A 22,347-nucleotide genomic window follows, 5' to 3' on the forward strand; every position below is an offset into this window, starting at 1 on the left:
CGTAAGGTCTGAGCAACCATGGACAATGATGCCGTGCCGTCGGCTTCGTGCCGGAGTCGGGCTCCACAGACGGATTCCCAGGCAGTGTGTGTCCTGTCAGCGCGTCGCATTCCCTTGTACACCTCCGGGCCAGCGCTATCGTGAACACTCGTTATCTGACTTGATCTAGCAGTCTCGCCGTTGGACAAATCGACTCCAGAAGCGTTTTAAACATCAACTGTCGCGTATTTGGCCTTCGACCACTTTGTTTTTGGCACAACGGATGGAGGAAAGGGAAGGGGAGGAGAGGCTCTCAGCCGGGACATGTCTGATACGCAGAGTGAGGGTTATGGTACGTTTCTCTTTTAATTATGTTTGGTTGACTCTTGTAAGGCGAGGTCCCTACGTGTCTATGGCAGCCACGTGCATAAACCTGGCGCATTTCAACCAAGGAGCGCATTGGCTATGGCGGGTCTTGAGAGGTTTCACCTGGTGCGTCCGCCCGTTCGTTTTCCCTAAACCGTTGAAGCTAACAAAGGGACAGTTTCTTTATCTAGACAGATAGATACTACAGTACCAGTAACCTGTTGTTTAATTAGGAGAATGTCGATTTGCTTCCGCTCATTGCCCGCCCAGAATGGAAACCACCGCCGGAACGCAAAATTCAGAGGGCTTGTCGTTCCGTCGCTTTGTGAAAGGCCCTCCTGTTTCCACCATCTCTTCTGCGGTTGTCTTCTGCAATGTTTCGGCGCCTTGGACGGCTGGTGGGCTCATTGTTTGGACAGGTCGAAGACTCAGGTTCCATCCACGATGATGCGGACAGAGCCCGACAGCGGAAACGGCGGCGAAAAAGCAAACTGCAACGCGTTGACCCAATCGTAGATGGGCCTCCACCTCCGACGGTATGGCCAGGTTATGCCTATCCGCCACCGCCAGGCACAGTCTATCAGGGATCACCTTTCCCTTACACTCCTCGTAAGGGAATTCACACATTGCCTCCGATGTTGCGCTGACCAGTGGCACTGGCCGCAGACTTCCCGTACCCCAATCCTTGGGCGAGCTCTGACCATTCTTACCAGAACGGTCTTCAACAACGGAACGAGAATAGACCTCCCAGACCAGCCTTGTCCTCGAAAAAAGGTTCTGGTGCCAATCTCAAACCGAAACAAAAACGTCCGCGCACTCCCTCGGAATCATCAGTCTCGGAGAACTCGAGCACAGAACCTGACAGTAAAGGTGTGTACCACGGTACCTTGATGGGTGAATAAGCCTCTCACAGTTTTCAAATCACGCTAGGTTCTGCCATGGATGATTCCGATGAGCGCGACAATGAGGAGGATAAAAAATCCGATACGGGCTCTATTGACGACGATCCCGATTGGCCCAATGGGGACATCGAACGCAGGTGCATTGAAGCTGTGAAGCAAGAACTCCGCCTTGGAGAAACAAAATGGGCCTGGCGTTCGAATGGATGCCGACCAATTGGTGGAAGGATGACAGAGACGAGGAAGTGCCTTGGGGTATTGGTGTGCTCCAGGTCTTCTTGTCCACGTGCGGTGCGCCCGAAGACACAGACAGCCGCTCGGAACGTACAACTCATGATGCCATGTACCCTCTGCAAATCGCCACTTACCCACCACGCCTGCGACGTCAAATCTCTCCACTACACTGTGGTTGACGGGGGCGAGAGCTATGCAGTCTGGGAGCACATTGGGACACATGCACACAGGCGTCCGCCTGATCCACGCCGTCTGACACGCACTGAGCAAGGAAAGGTCGATGAACAGGTCGCCAGAGCGCCAAAGGCCACCGTCCATCAGCTACGGGTTGGCGAATCGACTCCGGGCTCTGTCCCACTCCATAGCATCAAGCCCACCCTTGCCCATCCGAAATCAGCTCACTACGCCGTTCAGCAGAGCCGAAAGCGACAAGGTCTGACATCCCTCGACGAGACCATCAAAGGAACCTACTCGTTGATCGAAGCATTCGCAACACTGAATGAGAAATTTGGGGAAGAGTTTCTGATTGAGTCCAGTCTCAGTTCGCCTGCGTATCTGATGTACCAGACGAAGTGGATGCGGTCGGTTCTAGGGGATGCAGTGGTTGGCTGGAGTAAAGGTTTGCCAGAGCTCGTCGGGCAGCACGGAGGTGTCACAGATGGAAATCACAGCTATTTCGACAACGGGACGTTGGTAGCAACTGCGGTTTACGACACTGTCATCCAATCCTGGGTTCCTATTCTCTACACATGGGTTCATAAGGTCGACACTCAGCACCACCTTCCCCACTTCCGTAAAGTTGCGCACCAAATTGTCGACACCTGTCAAGAGAAAGGAATGCAGCTCAAAGACGAATTCCTCCTGCACGTAAGGATCCTTCTTTCTGTGTATATGTATCGCAATGTTCCTGATATGTGCTTCCTTCAGGTCTTTGATTTCGCCCAGCCAGAACATGCTGCCCACGCTGAATCATTTGTAGAAGCCAAGATACGCGTCTTCAGTAATTGGCACCAGCTTACCCCGGAAGCCCAAGCAATTCAGAAAGCCGAGTGGCTCAAAACGGCCGAACGCTATCAGATTGGGTGTCGTGTTCACTTCAAGCGCTCTGCTAACCGCATTCAGTCGTCCCATAGCCTCGTACCGCCTGAAAACGGGGCCAGCTTCATGTCAAAGGTGCATCAGCTCGTATCCACAAAAACCTCCTTGGAATCATTCAACTCGATTGTCGATGAACTTGCGAAGACCTACCCTAGAATCGTCGGCTGGCTTGGGTGGTGGCTTCGCTCGCGAATCGCTTCGTTGATCTTTCCTGCCAAAAGCGCAGTCGATCCTGACCTTCGGAAGAAAGTACCGAACTCATCCAACGTCATTGAAAGCATACACCACCTCACAAACCACGCTGTTGGAAAAGGTCACGATATCATTGAAGGGGCGCAAGGTCTTCTTCTCCACAGCCGCGAGCTTCAGGCGCAGCACCAGGCCATTCTAGGTATGTGTTTATGTATATCCAATATGCTTGAGACGCTAACTCTCTTCCAGTGGGTCACAATGATCCACTTCCAGCTCGCGCTCCCAAACAGCCTACCCGCAGGGCAATTCCTGTTGATGATTCCGAGAATGGTCGCGCCCCAGACACTGTTGAGCGCTTGGGACTGGTCCCATCTGTTCCCCAACAAAGTGTGACTGGTTCAGAGGCGATCCCACCTCTGGAGCTTATCGCGTACCGATGGAATGGGAAGAACTCTTGCTTCTGGGACGTTGCGCTTGAACTCTGGTACAGAGCGTATTCCTGCTGGCCCGAACGCGAGGCAGAGAAGATCCGTCTGCTCCTCAAGGAAACCGCCAAAAACTCATTTCTGACCTGGCTAATCTTCCACTTCCACAACCGGAGGCAGTCACTCAAGAGCAACAACCGGAACTCGCTGAAGCGTGACCTCTTTACTGGACAAGGGATGACCGAATTTTACATCTTCGACAAGTGGAGGCTCCTGAATCCCGGTGACTATGGAACCCCTACTCTCTGGCTGACGCATGCTGTACAGGTTTGTCAAATTTTCCCATTCAATTAAGAGGATACTCATTCCATTATAGGACTCTTCGCCTCCCCTACCGACGCAACAACACTTTGGGATACAGCAAGTGATCTTCTCAAGATGCTCGCATGGGCATGCGCACACATTTTACGACCCGACAACACCAATCGTTCCCCACACCGTCTCTATTGCCTTCGTCCACGCTCTCACACTGGAGTATGGTCGTCAGATCTCGATCGGAGATTACCTTTCCCGGTGGATTCCTAATCGACACTCATACACGACTCCCCTCCATATACACCACTCGGTCTCGAAGTGCAATCATGAAGGATGCTCTAAGGACAGCCACTTTGTAGAGGCCGTGATATACTGGCCAATGATTCTTTCACTCTCAGTCGAAGGAGTCAGGGAACCGGGTACGACAGGTGCTAGTGCCACTGCCTATCCTTCCAGGCCTGTCTGGGACAACACCATCGAGATAGAGGACGACGACGGCAAGGTCACCTACGAGCTTGTTGGAAGAGCAATTTATGACAGGCGTCGTCAACATTATACCTCACAAGTTCGGTTCAGAAACAAGTGCTTCGAATACGACGATATATCTATGAATGGGAGCCACCCCTCTCTCGTAGAATCTCCCGACATGGGTCTTCTCCAGTCGAAGGTCCCTGAGGCTCCGTTATATGTCTACCATCGCACATCCACAAAGGCATCAGTACGTTTAACACTGCTCTCCCATGTGTATGATTATCTTACCTTAACTCTAATTTTAGACTTCCCGGTCAAAGGAGGCGATCCTTTCCGACTATTCCTTGCTCACAAAGCTTGAACGCCCAATTATGGTTGAGAAAGCTACCAAGGGTGGGGAAACAGTGATCGAATCGGCCTCCGAGTCGGAATCAGACGACGATTCCATTGACTCGTTGTTGCATGATATTCTCAACCATCCCGTGGCCAGCACCAGAGGGCCTTCAACATCTCCCAAGCCCTCCGAGCCCCTTGTACTACCAGCCCGAAACCCTAGTCGTCCACCATCCCCTGCTCCTTCATCAACAGCTGGTGATGAAATTCCGGAACCCATTGTATGCACCAACAGAGACTCACGCCTCTGGTGCGAGAAGGATGAAAGTAACGGATACTACACTGGAACATTTGACCTCGACTTCGTGTCCTGTCCTCTGTGTAACCAGGAGTATCATTTTGTCTGTGTCCGTGGTCTTCTTCCCTCAACCTGCGAATTTCCGTTCGACATTAAGGACCAGAAGGCTTGCTGGTGCTGTCTCCAATGCCAGTACGGTCCAAATTCGACGTTAGACCATGCCTTGTATGTTCTCTTTCTCTCTCTGTCGTGCTTTTAGTAATGGCTCCTTTTCCAGGATTGGACAGACTGTCCTAATTAACGCGCACTGGTTTTCCGTTTCGAACCCGCTCTATTATCCCGCGAAGATTTTGCGCAGGGACAGGGCGTCATTTATCCTGCAGTGGAGCGAATTCAACGTCTACAAGGCGAGTTACAAGCCGCAAACGATGCAATTTGCTCTCCCTCCGCTGGAATGTTATCGGGCCAAGATGCGTCCAGTACAGGAGTACAAGAGTAATGTGAGTGGTCATCATTGGCTTTATTATCGAGCTGGAAACTTACTATAGAGGTCTGCCTTCTTTCTAGTCTGTCTTGGGTACGATGAGGTGTCCTACATCGCTTCATCCAGACTCAAAGGTGTATCCGAACGTACTGGCGAAGAACACTATTGCAGATGCATACGACACGGTTCACAAGATCCTTATTTCGAAAGAAACGGTCCATCCTATCACCAAAATCTTCGCGCACTACATGAAGAATCGGACGAACGAAGCAGAACTCAAATCGGAGACCATGAGCTTCCTCGACGAGTTCTGGTTCCCCTTATTCCCCGGAGACGACGCACTGATTTCACAGGCCCTTGTCAGGCTAGAGGGCGCTGCTCGCAATGTTGCACCTGGCGATCTCGATCTCCACACCCACATTGCCGCCCAAGCAACGGTTCTATTCTCTGTGGTCCTTGCTCGTGTGGCTATCGGTGCTCAGCCCAAGCACGATGGCGAAATCTTCTACTTGGGGTACCGTGGTGCATGGCGGAAGGAGGAGGTCAGTGAGATGACGATTACCCAGGAGATAGCGCTCCACGGTGCACTCACACGCAAGCCCACGCCATACGAAGAAGCCATCCTCGCGTCGCAGGGTGCTGAGGATACAACCGTGCTTCCGACTTCACGCCTTGAAGCTAGATTTAGCTTTGTCGAAGATCCCACTCTCCCCAACGCCACCTACACCGACTTCCCAATTCGATCACTCCGAGAGTCTGGAAATCCGTTCGAGTTTGAAGGTAGTATCGGCCTCAGCCTACAATCCAGTGGATACACACCTGGTGCCCTCAAACAACCATTATCCTCGAGCAACGCGTCACCCCAGGATGCAAAGCCGAAGCGCCCAAGGCCCACCCCAGCTGTCAGACGTAATCGAGCTCAAGTAGAATTCCGAATATTGGAACCTAGCAAGGCATATTCACCAGAAGTCCGACCACCACTGTTACAAGGCCAGGAAGACGAAGACGGTCGACGTCGAAGTAAACGTCGACGGACTGATGTGGACTACTCAGGTACTTGCAATTAAGATTAGATTACAGTTTTGTAATGTCCATACCATATGGATCATGATGCTTCTATAGTAGACAACTCGAGACCTGGTACTGTACTGTAGTGTATAATGTGAAGTTCCATACAGTAATTGAAATTTGAATGTTATCCGAGCCTGAATGTTTGGAAAGTGACTAAAGACTTATACACGTTAGAAAAAGTTGGTATAGAGGACGTCGTCGCTCTAACCGCAGAACGACGACACCCTCTATGACTTGATCTCCGACATCGGAGACCAAGCCGAGCGGCTAAGCGCCCACACCAACACACACACACCACACATAACACCGTCGACGCAACGTCACGGCTTGTCCACCAACCACCACCTCGTCCTCTGGCCATCGCACACCCAACCGCGACCTCGATGCCCTGTTGACTCGGCCCCGGCTAGTCATCACGAGTCGAGATAACGGTGGGGCAAAGCTAGCCCAGACTCAAACACCAAAGCCCTTACACACCTCCTTCCGCTCGCACACCTGGCTACATCTCACAAGACCCGACGAAACACGCCCATCAACCCGGAACGACGACGCCCGGCCTCGGTCACCGTAGCACAACACACCGGCGAGGTCGATCGACCTTACCCGCGGCCATGAAGTTTAGCCGCCAGCCACCGACCTCATCGCCTGGCAGCCGACCAATCGACAACCAAGGAGCGCGGTCCAGGTCTCGCGGGGCGGATATGGCGTGATAGAGGAAAGGAGTCGAAGAGATAGGCAGGGAGAGATATAGAGAGGAGGTGCCCTCTCTTTTCTTTTTTTTTCTTAGCTACCCCTTCCCCCACTCCACTGTACTCAGAACCCGGACTTTATACCTCAGAAATAAAACGTATTATTGAACTTCTACCTTTCTATCGGAACTACGCACGGCACGCCGGTGTACGGACAGTCGACGCCTCCGCACCCACCAATCAACCTATACTACGCAAATCGCCTCTTTATTGGTAAAGTAACGTGCACGTTAGAAAAAGCTAGTAAAGTAACGTGCACGTTAGAAAAAGCTAGTAAAGTAACGTGCACGTTAGTAAAAGTTAGTAAAGTACCGTGCACGTTAGAAAAAGTTAGCAAAGTACCGTTGAAGTAACGTGCACGTTAACGAAAGTTAGTGAATCCTGAAGTTACGGTTTCTTCGATCCTACTACCAACGATGGCCACACGTTCAGTCCCCATCTTCAGGTTAATACACAGTGGCATGAGTTCGTGACTCGGGGCCTTTAGGCTTTTAGATGGTGGAACTAATAGACTTATACCGTCTCGACTCTCAACTACGACTTTCCAATTCGGATTTACCTTTTAACCTCATCACTACACATCTTGCAGAGGCCTATACCAAGACTCGTGGAAAGTTTGTGGCTGGAAAACAAGCAATACAAACCACAATTGAACCTCAGTTATGAATTCAGATCGCCGTCTCCCGGAAGACTGAATTATGAAGGAGCCACTTTGACTCCGAGCTCCATAAAAAGACACGATTCCTACTCTTCTGTCGGTGACTTACTAGGATAAAATGAAAAAACTGCAGAATACACAAGAGGAGGTGAAGATAGGGCCCGTAAGGGTGAAATTTAGTGTCTTAGTAAAATCCCTAGACACCGTGTGAGCACTTCAATATCCGCTACGCCCAACGCTCACTGCCATTACTTTACTGCTCCTTTTAACTGGTATCCGTCAAGTATACTCCCAAACGTCCCAACTAACTAAGGTTTGCAATGGAATCATATCATACGGAAGTCCCATCCGACCTGTAGTATTAAGGTGCACGGCGCTTACTTTATAACGCGTGGGAAAAAAGTTAGCCCAACTTGCGATGGGAGGGAAACGTTAACCAACGTTAACTTTTAAAGTTACTTTTTACGCACTCTCCCAGAACGACATTCATCTCGCCATGTCCCAAGCAAGTATTACTTTCAACAACCTCTCAACAAGGCTCGGAAACAACAGGTTTACATGGATAACCGCGTTTGCGTTTGCGCTGTTGCTCCGACAGGCTACCAAGGGACGCAAACCAAAGCTCATTGCAGACGCGCGCCGGGTTGCTCGTGAGGTCAAAGAGGGGGAGCTTGACTTTGACGAGTACGACGTTGTTATCATTGGAGGAGGTACGTGACAAGGCAGAGAATACCCCCAGGGCTTACCTCTGACCTACCTTCCTCAGGTACTGCTGGATGCGTTCTCGCTGCCCGCCTTTCGGAGGATCCGTCTTTGCGAGTACTCTTGCTCGAGGCGGGTGGAAGGTACACTTTGTGTATTCTCGCTTCCAGTATTTTGACTTCCGGTTCAATAGTGGTGTAGCACTCCGGGAGACTCGGATTCCAGTTGCCTACTCGCTCTTGTTCCATACCAAGCATGTGTACCAATTCTTCACTGAGCCCCAGGACTTTGCCAATGGGAAGAAGAGGTTCTGGCCGAGAGGTAATCTTACTTTGTCGCTTGCCTTAAGTATTTGCCCACACTCACCTGGAATCTAGCTAAGATGCTCGGGGGATGTTCTTCAATAAATGCTCAGATGTACGTCTCGGAGCCCCTAATTCCCATCGATTCGCCAACCTCATGCAATCAGGGCACAATGGGGTTCACCAGGGGATTTCGATCGCTGGGGCGACATCATCGGCGACGATTCTTGGAAATGGAGCAATCTGAAACGGTATGGGATGAGGGGCACCCATGTGTGTATCCTGCTAACTGCGATGCTGTGCCAGATACTTCAACAAGTTTGAGAAATACGTTCCTCACCCTGACTTCCCTGACGTCGATGTCAGCGTGAAAGGCCAGGAAGGCCCAATGAAAGTTGGTTATTTCAGCGAGGTGTCCGAAGGATCCAAGCTCTTCATCAAGGCATGCCAGAATGTCGGGATCCCATTCAGTCCTGACTTCAATACCTCCAAAGGTACCCTTGGTGTGAACAAGGTATGTTGTTCATTAATTTTACTAGGGTTCGTCAAGTTGACTTTTGTAGATCAGTGTGTACCCTCAGCTCTTAGACGGTCCCCAATTTCTGACATATTTCCTCAGTGACCTTCATTGACGAGACCAGGACTCGTGTCTCCAGCGAGTCAGCCTACTTTACCCCCGAGGTCCTTTCTCGGCCTAATCTGAAGGTAGTGGTCAACGCCACTGTCACCAAGATCCTGACGGAGCGAGTGGGCGGAGAAATCAGAACCGTCGGTGTTGAATTTGCGAAGAGCAAGGAGGGGCCACGCTATCGCGTCAGGGCTAGGAAAGAGGTCGTCCTCTCGTGCGTCCCTTCCCCCTTCTATTCAAGAACAACTCATGACCGTAGTTACAACGCAGAGCCGGTGCTGTCCACTCACCTCAGGTCGGCCTTTTCCCCGACCGTTCGTTCCCTCTTACTGATATAGAATGTAGATTCTTATGCTTTCTGGAATTGGTCCCTCTGGAGAACTCCGTAAACACCACATCCCTTCTGTTCTCGACCTTCCAGGTGTAGGAGACAACCTCATCGACCACCCCGTCGTCGACCTCTACTTCAAGAACAGATACGACGACTCTCCGAAACACGTCAAGCCCAGCTCTCTCGGAGACGTCGTCAAGTTCGTGACTTCCACTCTCAAATACTTTATAACTCGGTCCGGATCCATGGCTACCAACGTCAGTCCTTGTGCACATGTCTGCCGTCCACTTCGTGCTAACAGTCCTCTGTCGTTTCTAGTTTGGAGAGTCGGCCGCGTTCGTTCGAAGCGACGATCGTGCTTTGTTCCCAGAATCCGCGTACCCAGAAAAGCTTCATGATACGACCTCATCTGCCATCGGTCCCGACCTCGAGATCTTCACGACGCCGATGGCATACAAGGTACAGATATATCTGCTGGTACGCGTTCCATGATGTCGACGCACTGTACTTCCAGGAACACGGCGACTTCACCTTCCCGATGCACACCTTCGCGATCCACGTTGTGCTTTTGAGGTACTTCACAATCAAATGCCCTCCGATTGCTTTCGTTAACATTCACATTCCCTTAGACCGCGAAGCAAAGGTACTCTTCGTCTCAAGTCTGCTAGCCCTTGGGATGCGCCGGCTATGAATCCGACGTACGAATCTATTCTTCATCACCATTTCGCCATCTGACACCTTTTTCTAGCTACCTCGAACGGCCGGAAGACGTCCACAAACTCGTCCGGGGCGTCCGTCTCATTACCAAGATCGCGCGTCAAGAGCCCCTCGTCCAACGCCTCGACCACTCGGATAAAGACCCCCTCCTCGACTCTGACACCTACCTCAAGAGCGACAAAGAACTCGAAGAACTCGTCCGCGAACGTCTCGAGACTTTGTACCACCCCACTTCGACTTGTAGGATGGCTCCGCTGGAAGACGGCGGTGTTGTGGATTCTCGTCTGCGTGTGTATGGTGTCAAGGGTCTCCGCGTTTGTGACGCATCGATCTTCCCCGAGATCGTGTCTGGACATACCGTAAGTTTGGCTTTTGGTTTGCAGCGTGGCTTTTGACGCTGAAGTGAATCATGAACAGGCTGCTGCAGTTCTTGCCACCGCTGAACATCTCGCCGACATCATCAAGGCTGACTTGAAAGAGGGCCATTGAATGGACGGCCATAGGTAGATACAACAGGGGATATTCAGGTCGGACGGAGGAGGAATTAAATTAAGAGGTAGTACAGACAACACTGTATAACAACAATCTTTGATTCTGGATATGCATAGGAAACAAGAACGAAGTGAGAAAGCGTGCCCCTCCAGGCTGTTGGAGCCTTTGGAGGATTTGAATGGATGGAAAGCTGATGGTGATGGGGACGGAAATGAGGTCGGTGTAAGTTCTGTGTCTGTATCTGTGGTGGATTGATTATATATCGCCGGGGAAAGTGGTGAATTTCAAATAAGTAACTCGAAACGGACTGAGAGGAAAGCGAATAAAAAAGCGCGTTAACGAGGAGGAATAAGTATCGCAAGGTCGTATGAGTGTGATGGGATGTATATGTGAGTATGTATATATAGAGAAAACGTCAGATGAGAGAGGAGAGGCATGATTGAAAACAAGAGAAATCCGGGATCGTCATAAGTAAAAAGAAATCGAGTGTCGTCATCGTCGTTATACCGTTATACCGTGAAGTGTCGTAAGTTCTCTAGTCAAACTTGATTGGGTCTACCTTCCTTGGGGAAGGGAGAATGGGTTGGCCTTGACCGCGCTGTCTGGTAGGCGTGGTCGGCATTTCGGGCGCGGGCCCACGACGAGAGGAAGCAGCCGACCGCCCTGAAGACGCACTGGTGCCTGCCCCAGGATTCCTGAGGACAGACTGAGGAGGCAACCCGATCAAGCGGGAAACGGTATAGGGAAGTTCAAAGCCAGCCTTGATCGCATGGTTAATGTACCTCGAGATTTCGAGGTGAAGAGTGGGATAGTAAGTCGTCGAGGCCTTGCGTGAAATCTGTAGAAAGGCTCACTAAGCACCCAGGCTATTTAGGTTATAACAGAACAAGACATACCAATAGGATTCGTTCAAGGCCAGACAGGAACAAATCACAGTGGAAGCGATAAGCAGAGAGCTCATGTTCCTTGGGCATGTTTAGTTCCGCGACGGAAGTTGCTATGGAGTTGATAAACTTGAGGTGCGTAGTCTGGCAACGAGAGGCGGAATCAGACTAAAATTTCCCAAAGGAGAAAGAAGCAACGGGATACCCACAAAGTAACAGATGGCTTCAAATTCAACGCCACCAGTCATGCCGCTAGGGGCTTTGGGTTTTTCAACTCGGTTCTCATCCGTTTCAGCGAGGATCCAAATGGTGTTGTTCGGGTGACAGAAGACCCAGAAGTAATCCCTGCACACATCGGACATCTCTTGGAGATAGCTCTTGTAGATTCTTGGAACATGGAGGGATTCAATGAATTCGTGGGGGGATACGGGAACTTCTGGCGCTTCTGCCGGTCGAGGTGCAGGGGTCAAGAGGAGGGCCCGAATGAAGGAGAAAAGAGATTTATGTGGGGAAGGGAGTTTGATCACGTTCGAGGTCGGGATGGATGACGGGTGTTCCCAAGCCTCGCTATGTCTTCCCTCGCCGGAGAGTGAGGATGCTTGTCGCGTATGGGATGAATGTGAAGGCAAAGCAGAGGGCGGATACAATTCGAAGAGGATCAAGAACAGGTCAATGATGAGTTGTCGAGTAGCAACTTCACCCGGCTTCTTGTCGGAATAAAGTAAAGAGGCCAACTGCGTCCAGGGAGTTGGGCACGAACTCCGGAGAGCGAAGCAACCGATGGAAGATGTGGACAGTGCCTTGAAGCAACGCAGCAGCTCGTGAAGCACCTTGTCGTCGTGTTGTTCCTCTCTGATGAGACTGTGAGTATGCTGCCAAATTGCCTGGTTGCTTGCACTCACCTCCACTCGACCTCGAGAACTTCGTTCAACCTCGTCAGGAGAGCAGAATAACCGCCAAGAGTACAGAATTCCTCAGTCCAGCTAGGGAATAGTTCAGTACCGTGCACAGATCGGTACATCATTCCGCTAGTACTAACCTGGCCGATTCATTTCTAAGCATGAGGCGGAGTTTCTTGATGTCTTCCACGTCAATTTGAAGGCTTGATTGGCCCTGAAGCATACTGCAGAATCGCATAGGGGACAAGTTCTTCACAGTTCCGCTCTTGTCCTTGGCGGGTTTTCCGAGCGAGGTGAGATCGAGACTTGACATCGAAGCGAGGTTGGCGGCGAGGTTGCCCTGGCTCTTGGAGAAGAAGAGGGAGGCGCCCCTGGTGTGGCCGCTCGCTTGTCGCGGCCGTGGAGCGGCATAAGGCGAATTGTGGGTTGAAACGTAGCCTGAGGTCTTTGGGGTGTGGCTTCCGTATGCACCTTCGTTCATGAAAGGTGGTCGAGGCGATGCGAGTGATTCCGTGCTATGGACACGTCTCAACCCGGTACTCCTGGGTGGTGTCGACGGCGGAGCCTGGGCCGGAGCGCTGGGTGGTGGGTTCAGGGTCAAGACCTGCGACGATTTGATCATTTCTGCCTTGACTGTCGAGTCCATTCCGAGCAGTTTTGGTCTTAATGAAGGTGGGATCTGGAGCTCGTCCTAAAACGTGTCCTCGGTCGGCTTCCCCAATCTTTACAAGAGAGGATATCTGGCTTACCAGGAGCTTGTCAAATGCCTCGTCCGTCTCTGGAGGCTCTACTGGGCTCTCCTTAGGCTTCTTTGAGGCTGAACGCTTCTTCTTGGGGATCAGGCCAGCGGGACCTCGTTTCGTGCCCTGGGGAGCCAGAGCACCGTAGGGAACGTTCTCCTTGTTCTGTGGGACATTCGCGAGGGTTGTGAGGACTGTGAACTCTGCTGTAGGGTCCCTTTTTGAGGGCAAAATGCCTTTGAACATGGTGGATCTCGGTCGTCGTCGTGGTCGATGTTCAAGTTCCTAATTTGATGTGTGGTTCAATTTGATTAGCCACAAGCCAAGGCCAAGGCGCGTGTCTAGCCAACCGGCCGTCACGGGACCGCTTGAGTCACGTGCTAACCTTAGCACGTGACTCTGGACTCTCCTGCCCCTTTGAGCGACGAAAGATGGATTTGGTATTCCCTTTGTCCTCTGCTCATTCTTATACGCAGATTTCTGGGAAATTTCTGGGATTTATCTTGAATTCCGCCCTCTATCTCTCCTGTGCAAAGCATTTGTGCCTCTGGTCAGGAAAACTGACTTTTCTCGCTGCTAGAACTGGAGCAACGTACCTTGTGATGCCTCCGATCCACCACGGGCCATCATGGCAAAGTTCGACCTCCTTCAAATCCATGAAAGCGACTATAATAACAGTCCAAAAGCCTCTTGAAGACTCGACACACTTGCTCGAGTCTGTGAGGCACTCACCTTCAACAACCCCCGTCAGCCACCAATTATTGTCTTCAACACCTCGGATATTCCTTGGAAGACGGACGGCCGCTTCTCGACCCCGGACCTTGCGCAATGCTCTCTGGCCTTTCGTTCCTATCAATCACTCTCATCTCTTGCACAACGTTAACAACGATCCTTACCCCCTTTTCCAACCTCAAGTCTCCTCGTTAACACCATCAAGTGGCTGGTTCCCACCACCTCCCTAATCGGGGTCGACTCTTTTTGTTATAGGTGCGATGCCCCACCCTAAACAAGAAGGCGCCTGATATCACCCCTGCTCCGTTCCGCGTTTCTTATTGTTGTTACGTTTCCCTCTGACGAGTCATAACACTCGAAATCTCCCGACAATCTCACCGTCGTGCGCGAGTTCCTGGGGTCGGCCTATTGTTATTGTCTTCTGGCGGCTGCTCGACGTACGACTTCTGGACATCCCTACATCTCGTTATCGCTTTGAACAATTGGATAGAGTTTTTGGCATCAGGTATCTCGTCGCTCTTGCACGGTTCCCCTCGGAGGCTGAGAGGTTCGACGACGTATAAAAAGGACATCCGCATCGACTGGTTTTCCACAGGTTCTCCAGCCTTCCCAAGCTCCTCTCAACGGTTCTCTTCCAAACCGCACCAAACCCTCCCAACCCTTCCCTTTCTCTCAACCTAACTCAAATGGATTCCTTCACCACCGTCCTCTCCATCTTCACCACCTCCCAAGTCGAGGACGTCTTCGTCCCCGTCGAGGAAGAATCCGGCAAGAAGGGTGGCTCTGGCGCCTACTGCACGATCGCTTGATCGCCTCCGCCACGACTATACCGCTCCGGTGCATCCTTTCACCATTGTAAGTCGCATCTACATTGAACTCCATTCAATCCAGTTATCCTGATCCGTCATTTCCTTTCCTCTTCGACAGGTGCCCACAATCTGCATCTATTTTCTTGGAAACAACACCAACCAGCATCTGTACACACCATCCACTCATCATCATTTCACGACCACCACAACACTTCAAACAAATTTCAAGCATCGTCTCCAACACAATGCATCTTCGGTTTCAACAACACAATGAACGGTTTTCTTGCAATGTAGTACTTGCACTTGAGTGCTACCATTATTGTTATTTACTTCGACCTTCAAATTGTAATCGCCATTTGATTACTTCGACCTTTCTGCGGCAATCCTCTATCCTCTTCACCGACAGCGCCACCCTCACCGCTTCCACCCTGTCCTTTTGTATGTACACTGTTCTCTGAGGGAGCAAGTACCGTAATCGAACCTAATCGAAGTTTTGCAATTGGTTTTCTGGGTATTCAATTGCTTGTGAACGTCCCCCGCATTTTCTTCATCGCTCCTCACTCGCGCCATATCAATAGTGAGATCGTCAGAATCGGCGATGTACAATATCCAAGGGCATATGGCACCTGGACTACAGTTTAAAAATAAATGACAGTTCAAGCACGGCCAGTAACCAATAAGTATATATACGGGTATAGAAAGTTACAAAAGCCGGCTCCAAACTGAGGGAACGAATAGATAAAGAACGACAACCCAGGGACAAAATGCCACCTCTATAACCCCTACACCGCTTCTAGTTCGCTCTATTTCTGTACTTCGCAATCGCGAGGTGTCTAATGCAATTGATTTCAAGGAGCAGCGCAATCCGGTATCTTGATGGCCTTCAATGTTCGGCTATGCAAACATGTTAGTTCCCTCGAATGTAAAGATGACATGGGATGCTTACTCTGCGTTGAACAATCCCCACCAGCCCTGCAAGGGATAAAATCGACTTGTCAGTAAATTCATACGACCATTCTCCATAAAGCTAACCTCAACACCACCAAATTGCTGGTCCTTCCAAGGTTCGTCGAACAACTGTGGGGGAAAGATCATTGAGCTGCCATCGCGTCTTCCTGCCTATGGAAACACACCTCGAAGAAGAAATAAGGCGTTTCATTTGCATTCGCCTGACACACAAATGTATCCAGGAACTTTTGTAAATTCACAATGCTCGCAGTGGAAGGCCCATTGCTTTCATTGGCCGCATCGGACGATTTCTAGAGTAGGCGATGAACAGGGAATATTAGTACAGTTCCTGCCAGCACCGGCGCTAATAAAGAAGACGCGGATCTTAAAAGAGTATAGGTCAAGCTCACCGAAGGCCATCCAGTTTCAGCAATATACATCTTGGGACGATTTGGAAGCGCCTGAGCTTGGGCGACGTCTACCGTCTGGAAGAAGTCCTCCGTCCAGGATGCACTGGTGTCAATCGATACGTTGGCAAACCATGGGTGTACATTCGCCAGCTGCAGAGGGGAGGGAAAGAAAACTCGCTTAGTGTCAGGGAGCAGCATTGCCACGAGACGAAACGCGAACCCCGTAATCGACGACACCCAAAACTCGATCGTTGAAGTAACTCCCAGCATCTGATGTACCGACTGGTAACGTCTTGGGCAGACCCATTGAGTTCAGCATATCTCGAGTGTCGTTGATATTGCCAATGAGGATCTCGGCGCCTTGGTTGGCAACTGGGCCGTTGGGATCGACGCTAGCTCCGCCATGGGCCGTGACATAGCTGTCGCAGTAGTGTCAACTCAGCAGTACGGGTCAATTAGCCCTGTTACGGATACGCACTTGAGCATAAACTCGTTTCCAACAGTCACGCCTGCAATGTGGTCTGTGCCGTAGGTAGAGATAGCGTCCTTGATTATGTCCCGTTGACGTTTGTAGGCGTCGCCGTTGTCAGTGGCGACAGGGTAGTTCCCTAGCCATACTTGCATATCGACTTTGGTTCGCCTTATGGCTTCGAGCTATGAATAGGGTTAATCGAAATTAGCAAGGCCACCGTCGAAAGACATACTACAAGGGCGGTTTGATTGCAGTCTGCTCCATATAAACGAATGCGCTGAGAACAACCGGCGGTCAGCGCGATCCCAGAGGTATCATGCAAGGCAGCTTACTTTGGTTAATTGTGATAGAAGCTGGGGTGGAAAGATGAGTCCTACTTTAAGCGAGGATGGGGGACCCTACTTACCTGGATATCAGTGATAACATCCTTCAAAGAGTTTCCACAATTAGGAAGCTGCGAGTCTGCCGGGGTATAGGCGATCCCATAAAATGATTGGTGGAGATTCGGATCCTTGATAAAGGTGCTCGGATCGTTGGGGTTCGATTGTTTGACGACGTCGCCGCCGTTCTTTTTGCTTGTCGCCACTCCACTACCTGAAATATCGAACCATTTCAGTCTAAACCAAAACTAGCCGGGAATTGCAAGCACGCACCGCCAGTTGCCTTTCTGTTCCGCCCTAGGATGGCCCCCGTGATGATGCCTCCGATAATGAGACCAACGAGGGTGAAACCAATTCCAGCGATCTGGGGGGAAAGGACGAAGCGATGAGCCTGACATGCTTGGCGGACGTCTAGAACTCACCAGCCATCGTCTCTTTTTCGTCCTTTTCTGCCTTTCTTCAATTGACTGATTGAAGTCTTCCGAGGTGCTGGAGGTAACAGTTCCCTCTTCCGAAAGGCCTTTGGTAACGGCAAGGGCGGGATTGCTGTTTCTCATCATCCTTTTCGAACTGGGCAATGGTGTGTCTAGATCTGCAAATGGATTGTGATGGCCCGGGTCCATCGAACTGAAGGGCGTAGCGGAGGGTAGTCGACTACGAGAGCAAAGTAGTGACACCTGGCTTTGCGACTCGACGTAAGGCTGGGCGATATACCCCTTGAGACACTCGTTGGCACGGCGTTCTTGCAGACCAATGTCGTCTGCACTCGCAAAGGAGTCCTTGTTGGCGAGGCGCAGGGAAGGCGAATACGCGCGGATTGAGGCTACCTGGATCAGAGAGAAAGGAGGTGGTCAGAAACGGCGAGACAAGGAGCTCCTGGCTGGAAGATAAATGTTTTGGAAACGACGCCTGGTCGTTGGTTAGGAGATGGGGTTTGGACGGGACGGGCGAGTTGAGCGATCGATTGCCACGGTCTTCACGATGGTCAGCGAACGATCGAATCGCCGTCGTCGCAAAAACCGACTATGTTCATGGTCAGTCAATGTAGAGGTACTCACATACTCCATATGCTGGACCAGGGATTGGGGACATATGTATTCCTTGTATTCTTTGTCGGTGAGCGTGTCGTGTGGGCTTTCTGTGAAACGCGCGATCGAGGCCATGGTTGTAAGAAAGGGGGAGAAGGAGGTTCCCAGCCAGCAGAAAAACGACAAGCGAGAAGCACTACTCAGGCACCAGAATCTTTGAAACAGGTTCTCTAGCAACCTTGACAGGCTGGCACACGATCTGCAGCGAATCCATCGTCGAAGTTCGCCTTGTTTATACACATACTTATCTGGTTTTGGCACAACAAAGCCCTTATAGCCTGCCCTCAGCAATATCCTCTTCTAGTCTATAAGTTCAAGTATTTGAGTGTAAAGCTCTTCTCCAAGAAAGGAACCACGTACCCCACCATTCAGGGGCGCGTCGAAAGCCAGACTTCCGAATAATCAGGTAGTTCCGATTTAATAGACCCTGCTCACAACCTATCACCGCCGTCACAGTCCTGATCATCTTCTCCGAGGTTGAAGTTGCCGGGAAAGTAAGGGACAGGTAAGGGACAAAGGAGCTCCAACGACTCGGATTCGACTTCGTATTTGGTTGTTGCTTATCCTTATTTGTTTCATGTTTGTGTTGGGCGCTTAGCAACTTGGGCTCGAGGATCAAGGCAAGGAGCGTCTGTTGAAGGAGGAAGAAGAACGTGCCAGGACGCCAAGCTGGAAGGGTTATGCAAGCAAGTAGACGAGCTTGCTAGCCAATTGCAAAGTATCAGCCAGTGTCCGTGTGGGGAACTACCCTGGGGGTTGTACTGGTCAACCAGTTCCCGCAGTTCCGTGGTTCCATTTTTGTACTGCCGTTTGATGAAACTTGAATCCACTGAGATTCAACCTGACCTTTTCGTTTTCTCAAGTCAAGTTACTCGTTCATTCAAAAAGCCCTGAAATGAGCAGAGGTTATATCCAACTATGATTAAAGCAATAAAGTACATTAGCCCAAAGCGATGCACGTAAGTAAGTATCTACGTCACCTCCGTCCCAAGAAATGCCTTGCCTATTCACGCCTCTACAAAAGTAATCCTAGGCCTCATACCCAACCGGATATCCGAGACCTTGACCTTCACCTGCGACCCCACCGCAGGCGGTCTCCTCGTCTCCAAAATGCCCCTCAACCCATACTCCGGTAGCGAAACCTCACTCGCCGACACCCTGGTCCACTCATTCACCCGCGGCACGCTAACCACGTCCGCCATGAACGTGTCCGGAACAGGCGGTACCTCGCCTGTGCCACCCAACCCTCTGAACTGTCCATTCAGCCACCGCTTGAAGAACATCAGCCTCCAGAATTGCGCGTGCAATTCAAATGCCGATTTCTTGCTCCGTTCAGCAACGGTGTAGGAAGCCATGAATCTCTCGACCCATTCCTTGGTGAACATAGGACGCGCGGGGGAGTGAGAGGCCGTTTTACCGGAAAGGAGGGCATGGTGGAGCTGCCAGTGCGTGACGAGGTCGAGAGCACGACGGAGGGGGGAAGTGACGCGGCAGTATCCTTCGCCTTCGGTGACACCAAGTGCATAGTGCTGTTTGGGCTCCAAAGTGTATTCGGCTGGTAAGATGAAGCTGACCAAGGGCATGAGATTGCGGAGTGGCACAGCACCAGCTTCGCTCCGCAGAGAGAGAGCCTTCTCCTTCGCTGCATCATCCAAGAACACAGCAGGCTCCATCGCTCGTCGAATGAGAGGCAACTTGTGGTCTTGGCCGAACCTCGACGCCACCCTTGATCCAATCTTCATAACCTCTGCAACCAACGAACGGGCTCCGCCGATCTCAGCGAAGTCACTGCTGTAGACGCTGTACTTGGTGAACTCGGGGAACCCTTCGAACTCTCGAAGCGTGCATTTGGGTGTCATACTTCCAGCAGGGAACTCGCCGAATTGGATATCCCCTGTGTACATTGACATGACGACCGAACCCTCCTTGAGTCGTCGGCGTCGGAAAGCCCCCGCGACTTTGTCGAGTAGCCGTAATTCCTTCCGCTCTTGTTCTGTGAATGTCGGTGGCTCGCGGGTGAGCTGACCGGTAGGTGGGCCGAACGGGTGCGTGATTGCGACTGGGGAGACGTAGCCGAGCTGTTTATCCACCTCGTCGTAGCTAGCTACTTTGAGATTCTTGAGGAAGCCAGCGCGGACACGATAGTCGAGGATGTCGCCGTTATCATTGACCTTGGCGCTGAACGTCATGACGCGTGAAGGTTTGCCGTTTTTCAAACTCGACCCAAGCGACCATCCCGACGTAGAGTTGTGTGTCAGAGATTCTGGGAACAGTGGAATAGTACGGTGGGTGAGATACTGGCTAGTACCTTCCCGCATGGCACTGAGTGCAAATGCGTGTGTCGGAGGGAGAACTGAGGTAGGATTGGCAACATGCGCGTGTACCCAATAAGTTCCCTTTTCTCCCTTGACGGGTTCAATAGAGACGGCATCATCAAGTTCCTTCGCAGTAACATCATCGATGATATACGCTCGCATCTCGCCAAAGTCGTGACGGACGGACTCCAACGGGTCGGTGGGGTAGAAGTCCTCCGGTCCCAGTAAATCCGCGCTCGGCGAGATGGTGTTGGTAAGTGACCGCTGGACGAGCTCTTCCACCTTCCTGGCGTGCTTGCTGTCGGGACTCGGTTCTGGGTCGGGGACATGTCGCTTTTGCATCACGACCATGTCTTGCCAGGGTGATATCACGCCCAAGTCGATGAGGGCGTCATAGAGTTCGTCGCCTTTGATTACTTCCGCGTCCGGGTAGAGGAGTCGGAGGATTGCGATTTGGCCAATGGCGTATGGGTCGGATTGGGAAGAACGGGTAGGGCGCAGGGAATTAAGCAGGAACCTGATTATGACCTGGTCGTTTTGTGTCCAAGGGTTCTTCTTGACAGTCTGCATAGACGGAGGGTTTCCACTGGACTGTGCAAGGCGAGCTCGATTGGTTGCAAGGACCGGCATGGCCCTTCTCGCGAAATCCTCCAGAGGACCGTCCTTCATCCGTTTCCATTCCATCACCTGCTCGATTTCCCGTACTTCGCTTTTAGGCCGCACGTCGAAGGTTTGAGAGATAATGTAGGGGTCGCGCGCGACAAAGTGAAGGCTGTTGTTCATAAGGTAGCGGTGGGTGGCGTATATGGAGGAAGGCGTAGGGCTGTGTACGAGCATGTTGACTACCTCGGAGACAGATGTTTCTGACCACTGGTCAAGGATGGGAGACCGAACGCGAGAATAGATGTCGGAGTATTCTTTTGACATTTTGTTGTAGGTGCCTTCGAGGTGACGGATCATCTCCCGTAGACGTTTGAGGACCTGCATTCGCGCTTGGAGCTGACGGTCGTCTTCTGGCACTTCAGAGATACCGCATCTGTCGGCGAGGTTGGCTGGAATATAGGAGGGGATGATGAAGGAAACGTCGGCAGCTCTGTGTTGCCAGAGATCGCCGCTGGAGGTCATAGTCACCACAACGCGCTGGTTTCGCAGTGTTGAAGTACCAAGGACGATGCCGAGAGTTTCCATGTCGTTTCTGGAAACTAATGTTAGAAAAGGATATGCTGGAGACTGGTTCACACATACCGTCTCGTTTCAATGAACGACCCCGGTGGGATGTTCAAAAACGAGGCCAATTCATCTTCCCGAGCGCCAAGAGAGTCGGGCTGGGAGAAGTAAGCCAGTTTTTCTTTGGATTGGTACCCAGCCCTCGAGGTCTTCGCTGCCACCTTGATTGCGTCCTTCAACCTCATCTCCTCCCCGCGCAGAGTCCTGGTAGGCGTCAAGTCGCCTCTCTCTCCAAGTTGAACCAGCTTTTCGGCTAGGGACGTAGCATCGACCTTTTCTTTCTTCTCAAACACCCTGTCCCTCTTTCTGGTCTTCCTGCCTTTCTCTGGTACTGGCCCTGCTGGAGTCGAGGATGATGACCATAGCGCGGCCGGTATTGGCTTTTCCTGGGGTGCCTTCGAGGAGCGGGCGCGAATTTGGGAAGAGGCCCGTCCTGCGGGTTGTTTTATGCACCTGGAGGCGGAGGCGAAGAGGGGGTATGCGCCATGGCGATGCATGGCTGGCGACTACAACTGGGCGCTTGAGAGCAAACACCAGCACCTGTGACGGAAACATTTTCTGGCTACGGACCGCATGTGGTCCGGGATTCCCACGAGACCTCGAAATGAGCGCGTCGCGTTTCAGCGCGTTGAGTCTCGTTCAACTCGACGTCGTCACGGTGGTGCACTTGTGTTCCCTGCTGCGCCTGATAGACCGAGA

The 22,347-nt window shown here is 51.5% G+C and overlaps 7 protein-coding genes across 7 annotated transcripts; 3 read left to right on the top strand and 4 right to left on the bottom strand.

The window, feature by feature from the left end:
• Positions 1-616: 616 nt before the first annotated feature.
• Positions 617-6,161, top strand: CC1G_07598 (hypothetical protein; the record flags this gene model as incomplete). The annotated part of the gene is made up of 10 exons (XM_001836463.2): positions 617-743; positions 862-954; positions 1,012-1,215; positions 1,276-2,345; positions 2,406-2,967; positions 3,018-3,520; positions 3,570-4,226; positions 4,285-4,835; positions 4,888-5,110; positions 5,178-6,161. 10 exons carry the CDS (start codon positions 617-619, stop codon positions 6,159-6,161), a joined length of 4,974 nt encoding a protein of 1,657 aa, XP_001836515.2.
• Positions 6,162-8,068: 1,907 nt separating this feature from the next.
• CC1G_07600 (hypothetical protein) lies at positions 8,069-10,741 on the top strand (the record flags this gene model as incomplete). The annotated part of the gene is made up of 14 exons (XM_001836465.2): positions 8,069-8,282; positions 8,339-8,417; positions 8,468-8,595; positions 8,652-8,691; positions 8,744-8,827; positions 8,883-9,090; positions 9,282-9,418; positions 9,464-9,518; positions 9,550-9,792; positions 9,854-10,012; positions 10,050-10,108; positions 10,165-10,233; positions 10,284-10,611; positions 10,670-10,741. The coding sequence occupies 14 exons, from the start codon at positions 8,069-8,071 to the stop codon at positions 10,739-10,741; spliced, it is 1,875 nt and encodes a 624-aa protein (XP_001836517.2).
• Positions 10,742-11,279: 538 nt separating this feature from the next.
• Positions 11,280-13,513, bottom strand: CC1G_07601 (hypothetical protein; the record flags this gene model as incomplete). The annotated part of the gene is made up of 6 exons (XM_001836466.2): positions 11,280-11,582; positions 11,641-11,772; positions 11,838-12,480; positions 12,531-12,611; positions 12,668-13,218; positions 13,277-13,513. 6 exons carry the CDS (start codon positions 13,511-13,513, stop codon positions 11,280-11,282), a joined length of 1,947 nt encoding a protein of 648 aa, XP_001836518.2.
• A 252-nt stretch (positions 13,514-13,765) lies between these two features.
• CC1G_14448 (hypothetical protein) lies at positions 13,766-14,349 on the bottom strand (the record flags this gene model as incomplete). Its single annotated transcript, XM_002911405.1, has 4 exons — positions 13,766-13,793; positions 13,864-13,933; positions 14,000-14,116; positions 14,343-14,349. 4 exons carry the CDS (start codon positions 14,347-14,349, stop codon positions 13,766-13,768), a joined length of 222 nt encoding a protein of 73 aa, XP_002911451.1.
• Positions 14,350-14,616: 267 nt separating this feature from the next.
• CC1G_15849 (fungal mating-type pheromone) lies at positions 14,617-15,321 on the top strand. Its single transcript, XM_002911406.1, has 2 exons — positions 14,617-14,854; positions 14,927-15,321. The coding sequence occupies exon 1, from the start codon at positions 14,686-14,688 to the stop codon at positions 14,806-14,808; it is 123 nt and encodes a 40-aa protein (XP_002911452.1). The 5' UTR covers positions 14,617-14,685; the 3' UTR covers positions 14,809-14,854; positions 14,927-15,321.
• A 72-nt stretch (positions 15,322-15,393) lies between these two features.
• On the bottom strand, positions 15,394-18,181 carry CC1G_07602 (glucan 1,3 beta-glucosidase; the record flags this gene model as incomplete). Its single annotated transcript, XM_001836467.2, has 13 exons — positions 15,394-15,702; positions 15,755-15,780; positions 15,841-15,885; positions 15,942-16,067; positions 16,167-16,316; positions 16,387-16,585; positions 16,645-16,820; positions 16,871-16,915; positions 16,971-16,991; positions 17,045-17,232; positions 17,292-17,382; positions 17,441-17,845; positions 18,077-18,181. The coding sequence occupies 13 exons, from the start codon at positions 18,179-18,181 to the stop codon at positions 15,657-15,659; spliced, it is 1,623 nt and encodes a 540-aa protein (XP_001836519.2). The 3' UTR covers positions 15,394-15,656.
• Positions 18,182-19,113: 932 nt separating this feature from the next.
• Positions 19,114-22,145, bottom strand: CC1G_07603 (ribonuclease II; the record flags this gene model as incomplete). Its single annotated transcript, XM_001836468.1, has 2 exons — positions 19,114-21,616; positions 21,667-22,145. The coding sequence occupies 2 exons, from the start codon at positions 22,143-22,145 to the stop codon at positions 19,114-19,116; spliced, it is 2,982 nt and encodes a 993-aa protein (XP_001836520.1).
• Between the last annotated feature and the right edge of the window lie 202 nt (positions 22,146-22,347).

Source organism: Coprinopsis cinerea (assembly GCF_000182895.1).
Source record: "Coprinopsis cinerea okayama7#130 chromosome 4 map unlocalized cont3.4, whole genome shotgun sequence".
Classification (NCBI taxonomy): domain Eukaryota; kingdom Fungi; phylum Basidiomycota; class Agaricomycetes; order Agaricales; family Psathyrellaceae; genus Coprinopsis; species Coprinopsis cinerea.

Coding starts and splice junctions, on each gene's coding strand:
- CC1G_15849 (XM_002911406.1), top strand. CDS start 14,686: ATGGATTCCTTCACCACCGTCCTCTCCATCTTCACCACCTCCCAAGTC.